Genomic DNA, 24,769 nt, shown 5'->3' with positions numbered 1-24,769 from the left:
GTTCGGAGACTTCAAATGCTCCTACGTCACCCCTTCTATCACAAGTATATAATTTCACTAAAAGATTTTAATTGATTATAGAAACTGTAATAACCCACTTCAGTTTGGTCTCAAACTACCAAACTGAAACTCTTAGTATATTTACAAATTTATCAGTATACAACTGATATTCTTTTCTTAGCACAACTGATCTTAAAAGATTGAATACAACAAAGAGATGTGCTTGTACTTTTGCTAGAAAGATAGCTTGAAAGCTATGAATACAACAAACTTTGATGCTCGAAAATTGCAGGGATTTGGTGATGATTTGGTTGTGTTTTCCCTCAAACTTTGGCCACTATTTATAGGTGAAAATGATCAGCTGAATAGGCAGTTGCTCCAAAACAGCAGCATGTGTTCCATTTAAATTTTCGAATTTGAAGGTTGCATGCTTGTATTTTTTTGCTCAACAATGGGTCAAATGACCTTTAATCTTCTTTTATTTACTATTACAACTTGATCAATTCAATTTAAAATAATGATGATTAAATAGGGAGAGCACATCCTGCACATTTATTCGAAATACAAGGAACATTGATGATCGTTGTTTTCCTTCATAAATAAACATAATTAAGTTGTTATGGGAATTCAAATTACATTCTAAGTACCCAAAGGAACTTATTATATTTTTCACATAAAATGCATAATATTTAGGCTATGATTTGCAAAGAATAAACCCACACACGAAATTCCATCCTTCATATGACTACGTTATTAAAACCACCGATACCACGCCAAACTCAAGCTCATAATTTTTTCTTACACCGTGAGGAGAAAACATAGATCCATGGTGACTGAAAATATATTATTTTATTAACATAGCAGAATAATATGGTTCCAACGAGGACTGTGTAAAAGTCAATATCGTCGACTTTGAACGAAACCCATGTCAACTATCACCAGTCAACTTGGCAAAGCGCTAAATTAATGCACAATAACTGGACAAATAAAATTTCTTCAAACCAAACCTAAGAATCTACCTGTGTCTCCATCTCCAGCATTATGGGCAAAAATATCACGGAGACACTCTTACTTCCCATGGCTGTTTCATTTTTCGCAGTACTCTGTTGTTCAAAATCTGTAACACTCGCGAGAACAAATCTGAACTTTTCTACAGATGAAGAATCTTGTCGTGTTCCCTTGAAACTGATCGTGTAACGGGCCGATTACTAACTGAAACCTTGGAATCCAGATTCCAAGTTGTTTTGTTAGACTTCCTTCCTTGACGACCAATTGTAAGGATACGAGTGAGGCTCGATAGAGAGAACCTCTCGATCTCTTAGTAATTGTTTATGCGGGAAAAATTCTTCCTTCTTTTATTCAACCTTGAATGGGTATAAATACAAAAGAATCCTAGCTCCCAAACCTACAGATAACTCCCAACCATATCCTAAAATTTGAAAAGATAACAACCCGATCCTAATTACCAAATCCTATCGAAAACAAATCAAACAGCTAAGGAAAAAGATCCTAATCCTTGGTTTTAAATCGACCGTGCGTGTGTCTCTTGTAAACCAGATCTTTCGGCCGCTGATGTGGTGCTTGGTCTGCGGAATTGGTTGTGACATCACCCACCCCCTGAGATTGGTGTTTGTCCGCAAACACAAAGGCTGGAAACCGCTCTGAGAATAATGCCACATCTTCCCATGAAGCTTCTGCTGGTGACAGCCCTTGCCAGTGAATTAACAACTCTGTTCTCCCCTTGTGAACTCGCTGGTCAAGGATAGCTTGAGGAGCAAGTAGCTGCTCGCCCGAGGGAAGAGCTGGTAACGTGGCCTCGGATGTTTCTGTTCCCCGAAAAGGTTTTAAGAATGAAATGTGGAAAACGGGGTGCATTTTGGTAGTCTCAGGGAGCTCGAGTTTATAGGCAACCGACCCAATACGTTCCAACACCTTAAAAGGTCCATAGAAACGCGGAGATAACTTCCTGTTTGCTCGTGCCGCCAGACTTAAGTGGCGATACGGTTGGAGTTTTAACAAGACCAGATCATTGATATTGAATTGTAGTTCCCGGTGATTATTGTCGTATTGCACCTTCATCCGATTTTGTGCATGCAGTAGCCTTTCTCTGACGTCCCGGAGTACCCTGTCTCGAGACATCAGTGCTTGATCTACAGCTTCGAGGCGAGCTACCCCTTGGCAATACGATAAGAGACTAGGCGGCTGTCTCCCATAGATGATCTCGAACGGGGTGGCTCGCAATGAAGAATGGAAGCTTGTATTGTAGCAATACTCCGCCCAAGCGAGCCATTCCCCCCACTTCTTCGGGTAGTCACTGGTAAAACAACGTAAATACATCTCCAAGACTCGATTAACAGCCTCCGTTTGTCCATCCGATTGAGGGTGGTATGAAGAACTGAAACAAAGTTTGGTCCCTTGTAAACAAAACAACTCTTTCCAGAATGAACTTGTGAAGGTGACATCCCGATCGCTGACAATGGATTCGGGTAGGCCATGCAGTTTAAACACATAGTCGAAGAATATGCGGGCCACTGATACAGCAGTATAGGGGTGAGAGATTGCAATAAAATGAGCGTACTTTGAGAAGCGGTCCACCACAACGAAGATCACACTTTTTCCATGTGAGGAAGGGAGGCCCTCCACAAAATCCATTGAGATATCTGCCCAGATCTGGTGAGGTACTGGCAGGGGTTGGAGGAGTCCTGCCGGTTGAAGATGTTCAACTTTATTCCGTTGGCAAACCAAACAAGTGGCCACAAAGTCCTTCACCTGGCGTCGCATTCCTGTCCAATAGAAGTCGCGATGCACTCGCTGAAACGTCTTTTGATACCCTTCATGGTACGAGTTATGCAGGGCTCCAAGAATTCGAGATATCAATGGGGAAGTCTTGGGTAAAAATATACGCGAATTATACAGTAAAATGCCTTCAGCATAAGCCCACTTGGGCTGCGGTTGTGCACCTGTATTGTCCTTAATCAGCTGTTGTATTTCGTCCGAGTGGGCGTGTTCTGCTTTAATATCAGCTAGAAAATCCCACGAAGGGGTGGAGACAGCTGTGGCGCACATCGTAGGAGAATCTCGTCGTGACAAGGCGTCTGCTACTGTATTAGAACTCCCAGATTTGTATTCGATGGTGAAATCAAACCCCAATAACTTGCAAAGCCAGCGTTGTTGGGATGGTGTTGCAATCCGTTGTTCTAGTAGGTACTTGAGACTGTAGTGGTCTGTGCGGACGACAAAAGGTTGGCCCCAAAAATATGAGCGCCAATGACGGATTGCCCTTGTTAAACCCATTAGCTCCTTCTCGTAGGCTGGTAATTTTCTGTGCTGCTGGGCGAATGAATGACTGAAAAAAGCAATGGGACAGCCGCCTTGCTGAAGTACTGCCCCAATACCCGAGTCTGAAGCATCACATTCTACGACAAAGGGCTTGGAAAAATTCGGAAGAGTGAGTACCGGGGTTGTAGTGAGGGCTTTTTTAAGTTTCTCAAATGCTGTGGTGGAATCCGTGGACCACTTGAAGGAATTTTTCCGAAGCAGAGCCGTTAACGGTGCAGCAATCAATCCGTAATTCTGGACAAAACGACGGTAATACCCCGTCAACCCGAGAAACCCACGTAAAGCTGTTGGTGAGGTTGGTAGTGGCCAATCTGTTATGGCCTCAATTTTGGACATATCAACCTTAGCCCCTGATTGGGAGATCACATGGCCCAAGTATGCGACTTCCTGTTGAGCAAAGAAACACTTGGAGCGTTTTAAGAAAAACTGGTGTTGCTGCAGTGTCGTGAGAACTATATGCAGGTGATGTAAATGACTTTCCCATGTAGGGCTAAAAATCAAAATGTCGTCAAAAAAGACGAGAACGAACTTCCGTAGATACGCTTGGAACACAAAGTTCATAAGGGCCTGGAATGTGGCTGGTGCGTTGGTGAGACCGAATGGCATAACCACAAATTCGTAGTGCCCATGGTGCGTTCGGAATGCTGTCAGGGGAATGCTTCCGGGATCCATGCGAATTTGGTGATAGCCTGAGCGTAGATCTAGTTTTGTAAAGAAGGAAGCACCAAATAGCTCGTCCAATAATTCCTCGATGATGGGTATAGGAAACTTGTCCTTGATTGTTTTAGCGTTTAGAGCCCGGTAATCGACACAAAACCTCCAAGTTTTATCGGCTTTAGGAACTAGGATGACGGGTGAGGAGAACGGAGATGTGCTGTGTCGAATAAACCCCTTGGACAGCATCTCGGTACATTGCCTCTCTATCTCATCCTTCTGGGCGTGTGCATAACGATATGGGCGGACAGCAATGGGGCTTGTCCCGTGTTCTAGAATGATCTTGTGACTGAAGTTGCGAAGGGGGGGTAGGTCCGAAGGTTCCGCAAAGACTGTTGCAAATCCTAGGAGGAGGTCGTGTAGCTCTTGATCCCTGCCCTTCTGTAAGTGTAAGGCAGCGAGGTGGCCACTTGATCTAGGGTGGTCCATGATGTTTCCTTGTAGTGTAACTTTCTGCCCATGAGACATAAACTGCATATGCATTTTGGCGAAGTCCCATTGGATGGATCCCAACAGTTTGAGCCAATTGACCCCTAGGATCGCCCCAAAACTTCCCAAGGGAATAATAACAAAATCAATGCAAAATTTATATTCTCCCAATCGTAAAACCACGTTATGACAAACTCCTGCACAAGGAATTCGTCGCCCATTTGCCACCAAGACCCGGAGAGTAGCTTTGGTTTCCATTGGGAGCCCCAGACCTTGAGCTAATGATTTATCCAGAAAGCAATGTGTGCTGCCCGAATCAATTAAGACAAGGAGTGAATTACGTGAGATCGAGCCCTTGATTTGCATGGTTTGCGCCCCCTGTGTACCTGTTAAAGCATGAAGTGAAACCGCGGGCTCTTCTTCATCAATAGGGGGGTTTTGGTCATCGTGCTGTATTGCATCATCCATAGCTTCAATCCAGAACAACTTCTTACAGCGATGCCCTGGAAGGTATAATTCATCGCAATTATAACACAGTCCTTTCGCCTTGCGTTCTTCCATCTCGGAGCGATTTAGTCGCCGGATAAACGGACCTGTTGATTGCTGGACAGCATTACGGCGAATATGGTTCGTAGGATGTGAGGAGTGCGCACCAGAGCGTACATCATATAATCTTGCGAGGCGCATTGCTCTAGGTAAGTCCAGCGGAAGATGGATGAGGACCTCTGCTGCAATACCCTCATGTAGTCCGCTAATGAAAAGTTCCACCAGCTGATCTTGTGATAGGTTGGTCGTCCTCGCCATTAAGTGTTCGAATTTTTTCTGGTAGTCTTCCACGGAACTTGTCTGCCTCAATTTAGAGAGTTCTCCCAATTTAGTGCAGCGTAGGATTGGGCCGAAACGTAAGTGGCATTGCTCCTTGAATTCATTCCACGTCATGTTGGGGCTGTTCTCTTCTACCTTTAGGAACCATAATTGCGCATCCCCCTCCAAATGAAATGCTGCGATCCCTACCCGGTCGTGGATCGGTGTGTTCTGATGTCGGAAGAGAAATTCACAGTGGGTGAGCCACCCGAGTGGATCAGCAAGCCCATCATATCGAGGAAGGTCTAGCCGTGTATAGCGCTGCCCGCCGAAAAAATTTTCTCCCCTCTCGGGTCCGCCGCGTCGAGAATCGTTGGAGCCTCTCGCGTTACTGTCAACATCATTATTTTGCAGGGATTCTGTTCGAACAGCCGCCAAAGAGAGGGAAAGCTCTTCCAGTTGTTCTCGAAATCCTTGTTGAATCAGGTCCTGTGCCTTCTTGTCCTCTATGTACATTTTCATGAATGCATCCAGTTGTTTCGAGATGGCCGAATCACCCATTACACCCTGCTCTGATACCACTTTGTCGTGTTCCCTTGAAACTGATCGTGTAACGGGCCGATTACTAACTGAAACCTTGGAATCCAGATTCCAAGTTGTTTTGTTAGACTTCCTTCCTTGACGACCAATTGTAAGGATACGAGTGAGGCTCGATAGAGAGAACCTCTCGATCTCTTAGTAATTGTTTATGCGGGAAAAATTCTTCCTTCTTTTATTCAACCTTGAATGGGTATAAATACAAAAGAATCCTAGCTCCCAAACCTACAGATAACTCCCAACCATATCCTAAAATTTGAAAAGATAACAACCCGATCCTAATTACCAAATCCTATCGAAAACAAATCAAACAGCTAAGGAAAAAGATCCTAATCCTTGGTTTTAAATCGACCGTGCGTGTGTCTCTTGTAAACCAGATCTTTCGGCCGCTGATGTGGTGCTTGGTCTGCGGAATTGGTTGTGACAAATCTCTTCTCGCATTCAAATCAAGAATAATTTCAGACCCTTCTAATATATTGGCAAGAAATTGGTTGACCGGCAATGGGGCTTCTTTTTGTTTCTGGGTCGGTGTTTCCTGTGGACCTAACCAAAGGATCACAGCTCTGGACCTCCATGGTTGGAATCTTGAAGGCACCATCGCCCCACATCTTGGAAACTTGACGTTTTTGAGATCTTTGGAACTCGGTTATAATAGCTTCACAGGTCGAATACCAGAAGAATTATCAGGTTTGCGTAGATTGAAAGTGTTAAACTTAGGAGCCAACAATTTGACAGGTATCGTTCCGTTGTTTCTTGGTACCTTCAAAGAACTTGAGCAAATCAAGTTGTTTGAAAACAATTTTGTCGGTAACGTCCCTACTTTTTCCAACCTTTCAAACTTAGAGATATTTGACTTGTCCCATAATTCTTTACGTGGAACTCTTCCACAAGAAATAGGTAATCTTTCAAGTTTGCAAATGTTGGGCATCGGTTTCAACCACTTGACGGGAACAATACCATATCCAATATTCAACATTTCGTCCCTCCAAAAGATATATCTCACGAATAATAGCTTTTCAGGCACGATCCCGATGAACTTGTGTGACAATTTGTCGAAACTATACATACTCGGGTTATCTTTGAACAGTCTCTCTGGGGTCATTCCTTCAAACATATACAAGTGTAAATCCTTGGAGGTATTATCCTTGTCGATTAATGAATTCAATGGAAGCATACCAAAAGAGATTGGGGAGTTGACAATGCTCGAGAGATTATATCTAGGTGGGAACAATCTTGAAGGTAAACAATTGATCTAATAATTACAAAATCCTAGTGTTGTAGACACGGAAGCAAATACAAAATCTAGTTATCTTAGATGTAATTCTTGTGTGTTTGGCTACCTTGTAGGAGGTATTCCAGTGGGGATAGGCAACCTCTCCCGAATAGAGATGCTCACCGCGATGAACAACTCGATATCATGGGAGATTCCGTCTGTTATCTTCAACTTATCTTCTCTGATAGTGCTTGATCTTTCTTCCAACAACTTGTCTGGAAGCCTCCCATTGGACATTCAGCTCCCGAATCTTGAGGTGCTGGAACTTGGATCGAATCACCTGAGAGGACAAATCTTTCCCAACTTGCTTAGTTGCAGAAAGCTTTCGATTCTAAGTCTGTCGAATAATAAATTCACAGGAGCTATACCAAAGCAAGTTGGGAACCTGACTCAGCTCAAGGGCTTGGATTTAGGAAATAACAAGATTACGGGTTTTCTACTTCTTACTCTAATTTCTTTCATATTATTACTATTTCCGTTGTTGGGAATTTTAGTCTATTTTCTATGCTACCTTTGTCTGCAGGAGAGATACCCTCGGAGCTCGGTAATCTTAAACTTGAGATGCTTTACTTGTCTACAAATGACTTATTTGGGTCCATTCCTGTTTCCATTTTCAACATTTCAATGCTAACAGAACTGGAACTTTCTAACAACCACTTTAGAGGTCAACTTCCCAGAAATATGGGGATTTCACTTCCAAATTTAGAAACACTCACTCTAGGTAGCAACAACCTCTCTGGAACGATCCCAAATACGATAAACAATGCTTCTAAGCTTGCTATAATAAGCATCGAAAACAACTCATTTACGGGTATGGTACCGGATTTTGGCAATTTAAGGCTTCTTAAGTGGCTATTTCTTGAAGGAAATAATCTAAACGGGGAAAATCCTAATCAAGAATTGAGATTTATCTCTTCACTGGCCAATTGTCCTCATTTTGAGAGTCTGGATCTATCATTAAACCAATTGAACGGCATCCTTCCAACTTCACTTGGGAATTTATCCAAATCTCTTTGGTCTTTCAATGCAGCTGGATGCCACATAAAGGGATCCATTCCTCCTACAATTGGAAACTTGACAGGCCTCAAATCTCTAAATTTAGATAGGAATGACTTAACTGGATTGATCCCGAAAACTGTAGGGGAATTAACACAAATTGAACAGTTATTTCTCAGACAAAATAGACTGCAAGGGCACATACCCACAGAACTTTGCCGACTGAACAGATTGAGTGAATTGTATTTGAGTGAAAACATGCTCAACGACACAATACCAACATGCTTTGGTGATTTAAAGGCTCTTAGTAGAGTGTTCTTAGACTCCAACAGATTGACTTCTGTGATACCAAACTTGTGGAATAGTGCAGGTCTTTTTGAACTTAACTTGTCCACTAACTTCTTAAGTGGTAACATACCATCAGAGATCCCAAATTTGAAGTCACTGCAGAATCTCGACTTGTCTTGGAATCTATTTTCGGGTGATATCCCAATCAATATTGGATTCTTGCAGTCTTTGGAGAACCTATGTTTCGCACACAATAACCTTCAAGGAAGTATTCCTCAGTCTACGAGAGACTTGCGAGGCTTGGTATCTTTGGATCTTTCACACAATAATATCTCTGGACGTATTCCAAAGTCGTTAGAATCACTTATGTTTCTAAGTTATCTTGATCTATCCTACAATAGACTAGAAGGAGAAATCCCCAATGGAGGACCTTTCTTGAACTTTACAGCTCAATCGTTTACAATGAACTATGCACTTTGCGGTGATGTTCGACTGCAAGTCCCACCTTGTCACCTTGAAGATGTTGATAAGTATAGCTCAAAACATGTTTCCTTTGTCAAATACATCATAGCTCCCACTGTATTAGCTATTGTGGCCATGTCCTTGTCAATCTGGATACTACAAAGACGTAAACGTAACAAAAAACAAAATCAAGTGGAGAACTCATCAATTATTTCTTGGAGGCGGATTTCTTACCATGAACTCCGACGAGTAACGGAAGACTTTAGTGAAGTCAGCATTATCGGAAGAGGGAGCTTTGGTTCAGTATACAAAGGGACACTCACTGATGGCTTAAACATTGCGGTGAAGGTTTTCAACGTGCAACCAGAACGGGCCATCAAAAGCTTTGAAGTCGAGTGTGAAGTAATGAGCACCATTCGTCACAAGAATTTAGTTCGTGTCATAAGTTGTTGCACCAACATGGATTTCAAAGCATTGGTTTTGGAGTATATGCCTAATGGTAGCCTTGAAAAATGGCTATATTCCTCTAATAATTCTTTGGATTTGCTACAGAGATTGAACATAGCAATAGATGTTGCACTAGCTCTCGAATATCTTCATCATGGGATTCTGTTACAAATCATTCATTGCGATTTAAAGCCTAGTAACATCCTGATCGACAAAGATATGACAGCTCATGTTGGCGATTTTGGAATAGCACAAATCTTTGGAGAAGGGGAGGCTTTTCGACAGACAATCACATTGGCAACCATCGGCTATATGGCACCAGGTGATCATAACCTTTTTATTTCTTTCAGTTTCAACACCATAATTTTCATCTTTAATATGACTATTTAAACTGTCCAATGATGAGTTTTTTTTTGAATTCTTGGTATCAGAGTATGGATCAGAAGGGAAGGTATCAACTAGCTGTGATATTTACAGTTATGGCATCATATTGTTGGAGCTATTTACGAGTAAGAAGCCGACTGAAGACATGTTTACTGAAGAAATGAGCTTAAAGGATTGGGTGCGTAAAGCATTACAAGAAAACATAGTAGCCGAAATTGCTGCCGCTGGCTTACTCGAACAAGAAGACCAACATTTCTCAGAAAAGGAGCAGTGTCTCTCGTCGATTTTTGACCTAGCAATGAAATGTTTGGCCATTTCACCACGGGAGAGAATCAAAATGATTGATATAGTGATGACACTTAAAAAGATCAAATCCTCATTTCTAGCAAGCACGAGGTAGAAACTGGTTCAATTTTGAGTTTATGGTGTGTTGAATAGAAAAAAGAATGCAGAGCTCTTTCATGTTTTCATAGGTGACATTTTCCCATTCAATTTCGGATGAAAATATAATGTACGATTAGTTTCTCTATTAAATTAAAATTAGTAACAATATAAATTAATAATGATAGTAATATATATATTTTTTTTATCTAATCTCATTTAATAATTTTTAATCGAGTTTTTTTTTATTAAATTAAAACAATTTTAATAATACAACATGATAATGATAATACCGCATATGAAAAAGTAAATTAATGAATAAAATTACTTATTTCGTTCAGTAAGTTTTTCTATGTTTGAACAGTATCAGTTTTGGTCAAAATTTATTAAATAGTTTTTTTTTAATGTTTTTACTATCACATCTGTAACGTCTCTTTGTTTTAAAAGTGCGAAAATAAATTTTTTTTCTAAAGCTAACATTTTCGAAAATAGACATTCAAGTAATTTGCATGCATGCAACTTTACTAAAAATGCCATTTAAAATAATCATAACCCACCGACTAAAATAAAATGTCGCAGTTTAAAAATTATTACCACTCGGCCCATGATCATGCATATGTAAATTAAAGCATTAAAATCCTTAAAATCAACAGTGTATCATAAAAACGTATAAAATCGATCATGTCTACTCAAAGCTCATAAAATCATGATGTGCGGAAAAGTGTGGTCCTCGGGTCGTGCACGCACATCCGGTCTTGCCAACTCAGAGTTCGGCACCTCCTGTCCCTTCAAAAACATGCTCACCTGCATCAAACTCGCCTAGTGAGTTTAAAGACTCAACACACATGTACCAGCAATAACAAGTACATATACATAACACACAGCAGTGAAAAATATCATATTCAACATATCTTTTATGCATTTAAAAGCATAACATAAACGTGTCGTGTAAAATCATATCATGTCAAATCATGTCATCTCGTGTCATCATATACGTATACATTTTCTTTTTAATTGAATTCAGTTCATTAGTTGTGACTTTTGTATCAGCTCTATCGATGGATCCATCTACGTGTAACCACAGTACTGGGCGACGGGGGACATCAGCGACAGCATTACCCGTCCACCGAGCCCGGGCCTCAGCTCATCATATCTCATCTCATCGTATACATATACGTCGTCAGTCACAACCAATTCACATCCTTCAAAAATAACGTCATATTCACAACTTAATAAAAACATGTATATACGTAACTTTTCAGGTAAACCAAGCATGCAACGTATTTATCGTAATTCCATAAAAATCATGAACATGATGCATAAACATTTAAAATATCATAAATTTGTGCTCGGGGCGTTGCTAGTACTAAAATCTCACCCCTGGTGCAAAATGACCATTTTGCCCTTGGAAACCCAAAAATTACCGTTTTACTCTTGGACCTCTAAAATTGACCAAAACCTTACCAAACTCCTTAAAATGTCCCAAAACATATTTACAAGTATTCCTAGACGTAAACTTGAGTCAAATTCAGAACTTAACCGATTCGTTTTAAAACTTGGACCGGGGTCCCGGTTTTAACCTGAATCGACCCGAAATTTAACCAAAACTTTCCCACTTTAACCATGCCTAAAAATACATCCCGCCAGCACCTAGACAACATTTTCCAGTCCACCTAAGCCCACGAAAAACAAGTCACAAGTTGCTGGAAATTTCATGCAAGCCTCACCCAAAAACTCTAAGTGCTAAACCCCCCATAATTCCGCCCCTAACACGAGACCGAGTGGACCAGCTCCTATCCAACCTCCCCTGGACCACCCTAGGATGCTACTGGACCGAAACAACCCAAGGAAAAGACCCCATGCAAGTCACGAAGCACCACTCCTAGCTAGACCTCAAACAAGTACCCCGCGACTCCTACGATAACCAAGGCTCCCACCATTCTTACACCACTCCCAGCAGCGGACAACCACTCTAGGCCTCGACTCTAACCCACCAAAGCTTGGTCCACGGCTCGGAATGGTTCACCACACCGCCAGCTGCACGCCTACAATCGAGCGCCCAACCCGAGCGCATCACACGGTCGCGTCTCAGCAAAGCGCCGCGCAGCTCCTCCCCTCACTCGCTTAGACCTCGACATCAGCCTCAAGACACACTCTTGACACCGTGAACGACCCCTAGCACGCACTGAAAACAGCAGCCCTCGCAACACTTACAAGAAAACGTGAACAACATGAAAGGGACCGAATTTTTCATGTCAATTTTTCTGACAATGCAAGAATGATGTAGATCAAAGAATTCTCATACAAATATATCAAAATCAGCATATTTAAGACTTGTATGAAGAGAAAATGAAAATAAAAGCGTGCTTTTGATGATTCCTACGCAAAAACGACGAAGAACGGACGTCGGGAGAGCGCCGGAGAATTTATTTGCAAGGAAAAGCCATGGCCGAAGCTTTTGCTGTAGAGGGGCTGCTGAAATCGAGAGGAATAATGGTGAATGAGTTATTATTTAAATAGATGACAAATAGCTAATGGCCCCAAATTGCTTAATTAAAAGTTTGAAAAGAGTTTTAAGTCCAATGAACTTAAAAATAGGCTCATTAAATCCAAACACACTATCGAAAAATATTTCAATGTGGAAAGTTTTCGAAAATATTAGCCGAACCCTCAAAAAGTCCCCCGATTCGATAAAATTTGCGTACCGAGTAAAAATAAAATCATGCGGGTAAAAATATCCAATAAAACCCATTTTTTAAAAATACACTTAAAAACACCTAAAATTAATTAATGAAAATTAACCATGTAATAAAATAATTTTTCTGATAATTCTCCGATCTCCGTTCCACGTTCGAGCGCGAAATGCAACTTAAAAATCGTTAATGCATGAACCCTTAAAATTTCATGAAATAAATTCTATCGTGCAATAATTATGCATAAAAATAATTAAACACAATGTAATGAAATAAATAAATTCTACCATGCAATAATTATGCATAAAATGCATAAAAATAATTAAACATAATTTAATTAAATAAACAAGCATTTAATGCTTTAAAACAATTTAATAAAATACCAAAGAAATTTAATAACTTTCATGCATGTGGTTCACGTTGACCTTCAGATTTTCGGGACGTTACAACATCATTTCGATATATCTCCCAATCTGAATATTACAAGCACATTTAAGTTTTGGTGATTGACAAAAAACAGTATCGAACTATTTCAAGTCTAGCCACTTTTAAATATATTTCATGTTTTGTTGGACAAGATCAAGCTGTTCAGACAGTGCTTAAGTTAAGCCACTCAGGCAAAGAAGTCAAGGCGCAAAAGTATCTGAACTTAAGCTACAAAGTTATCATCTTTTAAAACTAACCGACAGTCCAAAATATTCAAACCGTTGAAAATAAAGACGCAGTGCCACCAGTCAGAAAATATTTAAATCTAAAAAAAGTACTAAAGTCAAGCCGTTCAATTAGTTGCCTTATTTAGAAAGATTACTTAGTATCCTAACAACTCTCGAATGACATAAAACTACTTAATTCGGACATGATGTGTCAAATTTATGAAGGAAAAAAAGGACTTGAAATCGAAAAAGCACAAGGAGCATTTAATGATGTTAAAGTGACACATTCATTATATCGCGAAACAGTATAGATGATCGTTGAAAAACAAACCGGATCATTGAAGTTTTTCAACTATAAATATAAATATTTCAAACATTAAAAACATTGTCGATCAACCACAACTATTCTCAAGCATGCATATTTCAAAGATCTCGAGCACACCTAATATTTCGATTTCTAACTGCTCATTCAAGAACACGCTTATCAGAATCATATCAGATCATCAAGGATCAATTTGTGCTACAATAAAAACTCAAGCCGTCACGTCTGACCGTTGGGTTTTGTGTTTGTTGTCATGTGAACCAAGGTTTCTTAAATATCCAAAATTGTAAAGTGATCAATAAGAGTTTCAGTTAGAAAGTGAAAAGTTTTGACTAGAGTGGGTTGTTACAAGACGTTGTAAAATCAAAGTCTTTTAGTGAAATCATTCCTAAACGGAAGAAGATGCGATACAAGAGTTTTATCTCCGAACATTCATAAAAAATATTGTCATTACATTATGCATTTACATTTTTGAAAAGTTCATTTCAAGCTGTTTATTGTTAACTGCCAAGTATAATCTACCACTAGTCAAGGCACATGATTCCACACTTCCACTTTTTAGTGGTCCTGCAAGTTTAGTAGCTCAAAAATACTTAACAGTCTGAAAGATATTCTGAACGGTTCGAAATCCTAAAAGCTATTCTGAACAGTTCGAAATCAAGAAAATTATAAAAGAATTTATTCTCCCCCTCTAAACTCTAACATGTTGCCAACAAGTGGTATCAGATAGAGTTTTTCTTCAACTATGCTTACTATAATTTCAAATGACACCATTTAACAAAATTCTTATGTTTTCCAAAGAAGTTAAGATGACTTGAAAATACGTATGCAGGTATATCTAGCTGCTCAGGATGATGACATGTGGTTTGTCATCATTAACGGTCCAATGAAGATATTCAAAAAAAGATCTATTGAAATATCTGATGGTGCTCCACAGATGGTCGAGAAGCAAAGGTCGGAATATATGGATTGATGCGAACTTGATCGGGCATTATGTGCTCACTTTTGGAATGGATTTAAAGAAACGTTGCTCTCGGGATTGGACAAACTTGATAGTAATTGAAGATGAAATATTGTGTTCAAGCGATTAACGAGATTCAAGAAAGCATTTCCTGTAATCGTGTCAAGAAACCAAAATTCGAGTGCAAAATGACTCCAAAAGATAACAAGAACATGCAGCCACATGCCCTTGCAATAAATACGGTGCACTGGAAAACATTAGGCACGCAACCATGCGCCCTCCAGCGCCCCAGCGAACCCCGACCTACTAATTCTAAGAAGAGCAGTAGCTTGTGTTCACTAGCTTGATTTTAGCGTGCACTCACACGCTGCGACACGCAGAAATAATTTTTTTTCCTATTTTAGAGTTCTACATGATTAGGAAACTTGGAGATGTTATCTTTTGATTTTATAAACATGTAAAAACAAATTGTGACATAGCTTTTGCAGATTATTGTTATCTCTTTGATTTGTTTCTCAAAACCTCAAAGCTTTGACTTTGTTATTTTAAAAAAAAAAAATCAAACTTATCAAAGTTTAGTGTTTGTATTGTTTGTCAATCGTTCTTCACACGGATTGTCAAAGACGAGTTATTAGAAGGTTCACTTGAATTCAGTTGTTTATTCTCATATTATTAGTTAATAAACTTCATAGTTTAGGAATGAATTGCACAATATACTTGTTTCAAATAACATGACAAACCCATAAAAGAATTCTTTTGGTTTATTGAATTGTGGAAATGATTAAATCCAAATCGTGTTTGTTTTTCATGCGTAAAAGAATTCATATAATTTTGTATTGGTGCTTAGATTCTTTTTTATTCAAGTAAGTATTTCGTTTATTATTATCGAGTTTTCGTTGTCCTACCATTGAGAACCTTGTGTTTTCTTGTGTCACAATATTTCTATTAAGAATCTTGTTTTTTAGTCCTATTGCATTCGTGAATCTCAGTCAATGGTTGGAGATTTGGGTAGAATGTAGGAGAAAGAGTTTATACCTTTACATGAAAATATAGGCGGTGCGAAGGAAATGAGACGTATGATAGGAAAGCCTATGAGAATAGAAGATAAAAAAGTCGAAGGAAACAGAGAGTCGTACTTGAATTGTTGATGATAGGAGATGTGACAAGAGTCGTGGGCATAGAAGTCAGGAAGAATATAGTGTAGGTGATGTTAAGATGACCATTCCATCTTTCCGATGTAGATCCGATCCAAATGAGCATCTTCATTGGGAGGAGAGAATGAAATGTATTTTTGAGGCCCGGGATTATTCAGAAGTTATGAAGGCAAAACAAGCTTGTAGCAACTATTTGGTAGGATAAATTAGTATTGGGTATGATAAGATATGGAGTTAACCCTATAGTCACGTGGAATGAGATCAAAAATGTGATGAGGAAACAATTTGTTCTTAATCACTATGATAGGAGAGTTGATGAAAGTAGTGGATGTGAATTACATTAGGCGTCTGTGACAACCACATGGAGGTCGAGCTTGGAGAAAAAATTCATGGCTACGCCAATGGTAATCATGAAGATTCCAAGCATGGATGTCAAGGTACGTCAAAATATTCAATTTCTCGTAATTGTGATATTATATGTTGTTGATGTCTAGAAATTGGGCATGATATTAACTAATGTCCAAGTGAGGCAGAGTGATGCGAGCGTGGTTGATCAATCTCCAAAGAAGGTATGAGATTCACTAGATTTGCCTGAAGAACCTATAATGAGGGGACGAATCAAGAAGTCTAAGGAAACACTTCAAGGACTCATTGTGAGCTACCAAGAAGGGTTTATAAACATGATGTCCCAATTAGAGGAGTCTGGGGAACGTGACAACAATGTGGGAGGTCATTGCAACATCATTCAAGTGCTAAATGATCAAGAGGGCAGTAGCACCTACGCACCCGTGCCAGAACACGCGCACCCGCACGCCCCTTACTGCCGAAGTGAAGAATTTCAACAGCAGCTCGTGCGCACCTGTGCTAGAAGACGCGCACCCGCACACCCTGCCTTGCGGAAAAGATTTGTGCTTCCTAGTTTAGAGTCCAAATTATTTAGAGAACTTGATTTTTGATATCTTTTTGTTTTGTAAAAATATATGGACGAATTTTGAACATTATCTAACACATTATTAAGTTTATACAAAGATTTTTATGAGTTTTCTCTCGAACTTTTTCAAAGCCTTACTTTGTTGAAACCAAATCAAACTTATCAAAGATTTAATCTCTAAAGTGTTTGTCGATTTTTTTTCACTGGATTGTCAAATATGAGTTCTTTGAAGATTTGTCTGAATCTCAATTGTTTCAGCCGTGTTTATTTGTTACTAAGCTTTTATAGTTTAGGGGTGAATATCACAAATCGTTGCTTGTTTCAAAAGATTGGGACAACACTACATTACTTAGTTCATAGAATCGAGGACATGATTCCATTTTTTAGCGCTTTTTCTTTTCGTGTTTGAAGAATCGTATCATAGAGACAGTGATGGATTACAAAGAAGGGATTGAGTCTAAAGTTGTAGTGGAGCTTGAATCCGATTGATTATGCAAGTGTTGAAAAATATGTGGTGGAAGGTGAGTCACTAGCTGATGAGAAGTTCCTAACATGTACGCTATGGAGGAGGCGAAAATGCAAAGTGAGGCTTTGAGTCATACGTGTTTTAAGGAAACATATACTTCTCTTGTTCAATTAATTCCAAAATAAGTTCTCAAAGATCAATTGGAATTTCATAGACTGAGTGAAAAACAAAAAAGAGTGATATTGAAAAGAAATGTTAGAAGGCCGAAAAAGAAAATAAAAAGAAGAAGAGCCGAATGTCATGAAAAAGATAAAGAGGACAGTAAAGAGGTGAAATTGAATAAATTGATGGCCTAAAAGAATGAAATTGAGATATACTATTTTTTTTTTTTTTGCATAAACCACTTCAAATACATATGTATAAAGAGGTTTATTTATATTATCATGATATAACCGGTTTAATCCTGAGTATTGAAATAACTTCTTTGCAGGATTCTGAAGATGTCATGATAAGGAGCCAAAGGAGTTCTAGTGAGGGAGAAATACCATGTGTTGATCCGTGTGATTTTGAAAGCAATCAAGGTCAGGTAAAGTAGTTGTCAACACAACTACTATGAGGTATGTCTTACTTCCAAACCTTAATCCTATGAGGCTTTGTTTCAAAGATTTTGGAGGAAACCATGCAAATGTTGCAGTCAGGAGATATGAGTTAATTATAACTTGTGTATTTAAATCTTATGGGATTGAAAGTAGTGAGAAATTGCATTTAAATATTGTGATTTTTTTATTTCTCATAATTTTTAAACTTCCTCTAAGCTTTAGGTGCGAGAAAACGTACTCCAATATAAACAACATAAAAATGACACATTAAATGGAGAAAACAAACAAATGGTGTAAGAGACATCAATGCTTCCAACAAAAAGTTGCATCACTCGTTGCAGAATAAGCATTAACTTCAAATATTTTGGTATGTCATACAGCATATCAGAAAAGCGAACCACTTATACCAATGAGAGTTGGCTTTGAGAAAACTATGTACTATACAGCCTCTAAAGAGTTTAGATAGGCTTAGTTATGAGTCACAGTCCCACGGTTTAAAATTATGTGATGCATTTAATTGCAGAAATATCCCTCAAATGAAATATTCAAGAATACGTAAACAACAAATAAAGTGAAGCCCTTATTAAAAATTAAAAAATTTGATTTGCTTAACTCGTTAACCTTTTTACTTCTCCATTTACAATTTAAAAATATTTTTTTTACCTTACTAGTTTAGTAAATAAATATTACGAACTTAAAAATTAAAGTGAAGCCCATATTTTTTAGCCTACGAAGTCTATAGTAACTTACTTCGACAGATACCATAAACAAATATGTTGATTGTATATTATTTTGGAATTCAAAATCGACGAAGAACGAAGTCTATCAACAAAATTGTACTCGTGATAGGCCCAAATGCATTGCAATTTGATAAATTAGTAATACGTAACAATGCAAGCGATACTGAATATGTGTGAACCAACCAAGACCATTACACACACATATATATGTAGATGATATCAAATTTTAATTATATTGGTACTGTAAATAGTCACAATTGTACCTTAACTAGAACTGCGTAACAATGAAACTGATATTGAACATGTGTTAACTAACTAAGACTGTCATGTTACACATATATGTAGACGATACCAGATTTTAACTTTATTTGTTCTGCAAATAGGCCCAAATGTACCATAATTTGTCGAATTAGTACTACGTAACAATGTTACTAATGCTGAACATATCTGAACTAAGATAGACCATGTTTATACATAAATGTATAAACACTTATATGTTAGAAATGACCATAGATGATTTCTATACGTTGGATGTATAAACATTTGTTTGAGTGATTTAGATGTTTGTAATGAACATAGATGATACAGCTACGTTGGATGTTTAAACACGTGTATGAGCTATTGGTATTTGTTCTTGTATGGTATAAGCGGTACAAATGAAATATAAATCGCGGTATATATTTTTTGATTTCTGGTTCAAAATTGCAGAAGTGTGGTATTAAAATACTCAATGTGCAGTTCCTTGAACACATGCATGTATGATTTATTGGTTGTGTTTCTTGTATGGTATAAGCAGTATGAATGACATATATTTTGTGGTATACGTTCCTTATCCTGGGTACAAAACAGCTTAAAGATGGTATCAAAAATTGTCAATATGCAGTAAGTAATATGGACACATATATGGTAAAATAAACACGAATGACCCTAGGTAGGTCTCTTGGGAGTTATGCGTCAACAGACATGACAAAACATGTGAATCATATCATGCATTGTTATATAGTATTTGGGCCTATTTGTAGTACCAAAATGGTTACGTAGCACTAATTTGGCAAATTGTGATGTATTTGAGCCTATTAGCATTACAAATATATATTTAAAATTTAGTATCTTCTGCATATATATGTAACATGATGGTCTTGTTTCGTTCATCGATCCCAGCTATATAAAGTCTCAATTCAACAAAAACACAGAAGCAATGTCAACAAAAAAATACAGTAGTAATTCCGCATAATCAAACAATCCCACTAATATAAAGTATCAATTCATCTAAAATACAGTAGCAATTCCACAAATTCCACATAAACCTAGCTACCTCATATCAGAATTTTCGTTCTTCTAAATCCATTTCTAACAACCCATATTCGTCACTTAGGATGGTTGGTTGTAGGAATGGGTGAACTCATAACGTCTATGTTGCCCAAAATTGAACGAAACGGACTGAACACCAAACTTCTTGAGCACTTGATCAACCTTCGAAAAACTGAAGCTAAGCTTAGTCATCTTTAATCATTCCGAAAAGAGGGAATATTTGATCCACTGTATTTTTTCCCGCCGATTATGTCACGCCCCGGGACGGGGTTGGTCGACACCGGCGTTGCTCTCAAATTTACATTCGAAAACAACAAGCTTCAGAAGTACAAAATTTCAGAAACCAGTCTTTTATTCATAATATTGAATATTCATTGTCTGATACAACTCAATTAATAATGTTTTACAGCGGAAATGTAAAACCAGATATAACGTCTTAACAAATGCAGCGGAATATATATAAACTAAAACTGATAAACAACGATCGTCTTCAAAACCATTTTTAACAGAGACAATAATACGAGCAATATACATGAATTCTTATTTTCAGAACAGAAATCAGTATTCAGTATTCAGTATTCAGTATTCAGTATTCATTATTCAGTATTCAGTATTCAGTAATCAGTAATCAGTAATCAGAAATTTAACAAGTAAGCACTGAGCACGTTCGTGAATTTCATGGCTAAACTGATATCAGTCCCCTATATGTTCTCTCCTCTAAGGGGTGAGGCCAGTAATCAGTAATCAGTAATCAGTAATCAGTAATGTTCAGAATATATATTCCTACCATTAGTTCACTAAGTTTCAGTGCTTCAAAAATCAGAGATCAGAAATACTTAAAACAGGAATTATCAAACTGATTTTCAAGATATTTATACATAGCCCACTTACTGTAATTTGCTAGAATTTTGGTTACTGAAGTCTGGAATCTGCTTGCCTTGCTACTGGTTTTTACAGCTTGAAAATGCACTCTTTAGCTTGAATTTTCAAGTGATAACTCAGGATTTGTATAAAACCAATCAGAGATTTGAGAGTGTTATTTATAGGCACATTTCTAACTGTTGGCCTCCCTATTAATGACCATAATCTGCCATTAAAAGCCTTTATTCCATGTTAATGCTTCAGTTACAAGTTTAAGCTGAATCAGTAACTGTCTGCTGGAATCTCACTCTTCTGCTGCTGGATTTTATCTGTTGTCTGCTGCTGGATTCTATCTGCTGGAAAAATATCAGCTTCTGAAATATTAGTTCTGCTGGAAATTCAGGTTCTCACAGATTATAAGCGAAATTTCTTCCACCGCACTATGAAACATTGTAGTAGAGAAAGGGCTCGGTGACTCATAGGACCTATGGGTACTAGCCTTTTTTTTTTAAAATTAACTATAATAACATTAATTCGGGAAGTCCCGAGATACGAGGTTTACAAGCCACGTGGGTAGATCATCATTAACACAACTAATGGAGCTATTACAAGACAAAGCTTTGCGAGCTAAAATGTGAGCCACTTCAACGGCCTTTCTTCGCACATGTTGGATGGAATGAAAATTTAGAAGCTCTAACATTGATTGGATATCCAAGGCAAGAACCCCAGCAGATCCAAGATCTTCTACGTGGGAAAGGACCATCCTAACAGCTTCCAATGAGTCAGAAAATATACAAACATTTGATAGCCCAATCCGGATACATAAGTCCATCCCGCTTCTGATTGCCAACAACTCCGCACAAGTAACTGAGCCTGGACATCTGATAGGACTAGCTTGCGCACCACAAACCTTTACCATTGTATTACGCACCACTGCCCCAACGCTAAATTGTTTGTTTATAATATCAAAGCCTGCATCAACATCCAACCTAAAATAGTTTGGTAGTGGTGATACCCACTTCTCCTCCATAAATATTTGAGCATCATTATTCCCAGAAGAACCATCCAAACTATATTTTCGAAAATTTTCCATCATAGCATAAGCCCAGTCCACATTTATCTTAAATTTCTTCCCTGCAAATTCATGGTTGATCTTGCAAATTTCATGCCAAATTGCCCAACAGAGAGTAGCAAAACATTCAAAATCCTCTTGCTTGAACGTAGCCAAAAGAAATAAAGCACTATCTAGAAATGAGGCTTCTCGATGCAATTTTAAACACTGCCAAAATTGGGTNGTAGATCATCATTAACACAACTAATGGAGCTATTACAAGACAAAGCTTTGCGAGCTAAAATGTGAGCCACTTCAACGGCCTTTCTTCGCACATGTTGGATGGAATGAAAATTTAGAAGCTCTAACATTGATTGGATATCCAAGGCAAGAACCCCAGCAGATCCAAGATCTTCTACGTGGGAAAGGACCATCCTAACAGCTTCCAATGAGTCAGAAAATATACAAACATTTGATAGCCCAATCCGGATACATAAGTCCATCCCGCTTCTGATTGCCAACAACTCCGCACAAGTAACTGAGCCTGGACATCTGATAGGACTAGCTTGCGCACCACAAACCTTTACCATTGTATTACGCACCACTGCCCCAACGCTAAATTGTTTGTTTATAATATCAAAGCCTGCATCAACATCCAACCTAAAATAGTTTGGTAGTGGTGATACCCACTTCTCCTCCATAAATATTTGAGCATCATTATTCCCAGAAGAACCATCCAAACTATATTTTCGAAAATTTTCCATCATAGCATAAGCCCAGTCCACATTTATCTTAAATTTCTTCCCTGCAAATTCATGGTTGATCTTGCAAATTTCATGCCAAATTGCCCAACAGAGAGTAGCAAAACATTCAAAATCCTCTTGCTTGAACGTAGCCAAAAGAAATAAAGCACTATCTAGAAATGAGGCTTCTCGATGCAATTTTAAACACTGCCAAAATTGGGTGTTCTTCCACACAATTCGAACAACCNCGCTTGCCTCCGCCTCTCCTCGCCCAGCGTGCTGCACACAAGCCCCTCTCCCCCGCACGCCCTCGTCTCCCATCGCCCTCGGCCCAATCAAGCACTCGCACCCTCGCCTCACCCAGCGCCTCACCTCTCTTCGCCTGAGCCCTTGCCTCGCACTCGCGCAACCTCGCCCTCGCGCTGCACGCAAGCCCCTCGCCTCGCCCAGCGCCTCAGCCCTCGGCGCCTCGCCCCTCGCTTGCCCTCGTCGACCCTCTCCAGTGCTCGTCCCACCCTCGCCTAGCGCGCAGCCTCGCCCAACCACACCCTAGCCTAGCACGCACACCCCGCGCGCAACCTTGCCCAACAACACCCTCGCCCAGCACGTCAAGCGCTCGCCCTGCATAGCCTTGCCCTCCGCTCCTTGCGAATGATTGTGTGGTTTCTGAAAAGCTTTTGGGGGCGTTCCCCCAAACCTCCACGACCAGACCGGGCAGGTCGATCCCCGAGACCTGACCGGACAAGTCGATCCCCGTAATTTTTGCAGAGACAAACATCGTTCGTTATCGACAAACCAAATAAAATTTTCTAACACGATATGCCCTCGTCGCCCCCATCTTCAAGGTCCTCTACTAAGCTTTTGAAGGAAAATAATTTACACTTCACCGTGCCCTTGACTCCTCTGCTAAAATAGTCCTTAGCATGAAAAATAAAACTTCAACCTCTTCACCCTCTAACTCCATTGCTAGGCGATGCCTTAGTAGGAAAATAAAACTCTTACCTCATCATCTCGTAACTCATCTGCTAAGCCGGACCTTAGCGGGAAAAACCAAACTCTCACCTCATCATCTCATAACTCATCTGCTAAGCCGGACCTTAGCAGGAAAAATCAAACTTCGACCTACTCACCCTCTGACTCCTCTGCTAGGCGATGCCTTAGCAGAAAAATAAAACTTTTACCTCATCATCTCGTAACTTTTCTGCTAAGTCGGGCCTTAGCAGGAAAAATCAAACTTCAACTTCCTCACCCTCTGGCTCCTCCGCTAGGCGATGCCTGAGCAGCAAAATAAAACTTCCACCTCCTCACCCTTTGACTCCTCTGCTAGGCGATGGCTCAGCAGGAAAATAAAAGTCTCACCTCCTCACCCCTGACTCCTCTACTAAGCTCAGCCTAAGTAGGTAAAATTTAATTTTTCCTTATAAACTCTTCTCCTCTACTAGACGTATCCCAAATAAGTAAATTTAATTTTTCTCATCTCCACTCTGCTCCTCTACTAGGCGATGTCTTAGTAGTAAAATTTAAAGATGTCTCTACTCCACACTGCTTCTCTACTAGGCGATTTTTCTGTACCTCAACTCTGCTCCTCTGCTAGGCGATGCCTTAGTAGGAAAATTTAGGTTTGACCTCCTCACCCTTGACTCCTCTACCAGGCTCAGCCAAAGTAGGTAAAATTTAATTTCAATCTCCTCACCTCTGCTCCTCTACTACGCGATGTCTTAGTAGGAAAATTTTGATTTCAATCTCCTCACCTCTGCTCCTCTACTAGGCTATGCCTTAGTAGGTAAAATTTAATTTCAATCTCCTCACCTCTGCTCATCTACTAGACGATGTCTTAGTAGGTAAAATTTAATTTCAATCTCCTCACCTCTGCTCCTCTACTAGGCGATACTTTAATAGGAAAATTTAATTTTAATCTCCTCACACCTGCTCCTCTACTAGGCGATGCCTTAGTAGGTAACATTTAATTTCAATCTCCTCACCTCTGCTCCTCTACTAGGCGATGCTTTAGTAGGAAAATTTAATTTCAATCTCCTCCCCTATGCTCCTCTACTAGGCTCAGCCTGAGTAGGTAAATAAAGTTTTCTCACGTTCATAATACAACAACATTCATGAACTGAAAAGAAGAACTTGGTTTTATTAATTTTCACCCGATCACGCAGGACAAATT

General features: G+C 39.2%; 1 protein-coding gene across 2 annotated transcripts; it reads left to right on the top strand.

Moving 5' to 3' along the window:
- The first annotated feature begins 6,486 nt into the window (after positions 1-6,486).
- On the top strand, positions 6,487-10,200 carry LOC140964125 (uncharacterized). Of its 2 annotated transcripts, none has more exons than XM_073423662.1 (4): positions 6,487-6,618; positions 7,231-7,587; positions 7,680-9,671; positions 9,781-10,200. In XM_073423662.1, exons 2-4 carry the CDS (start codon positions 7,272-7,274, stop codon positions 10,131-10,133), a joined length of 2,661 nt encoding a protein of 886 aa, XP_073279763.1. In that variant the 5' UTR covers positions 6,487-6,618; positions 7,231-7,271; the 3' UTR covers positions 10,134-10,200. The 2 variants fall into 2 exon arrangements, with proteins under 2 accessions (XP_073279763.1, XP_073279762.1); XM_073423661.1 differs by lacking the exon at positions 6,487-6,618 and adding an exon at positions 6,785-7,122.
- Positions 10,201-24,769: the final 14,569 nt, after the last annotated feature.

This window comes from Primulina huaijiensis, chromosome 18 (assembly GCF_012295235.1).
Source record: "Primulina huaijiensis isolate GDHJ02 chromosome 18, ASM1229523v2, whole genome shotgun sequence".
Classification (NCBI taxonomy): Eukaryota; Viridiplantae; Streptophyta; class Magnoliopsida; order Lamiales; family Gesneriaceae; genus Primulina; species Primulina huaijiensis.
This window is presented reverse-complemented; position numbering and strand designations above follow the sequence as displayed.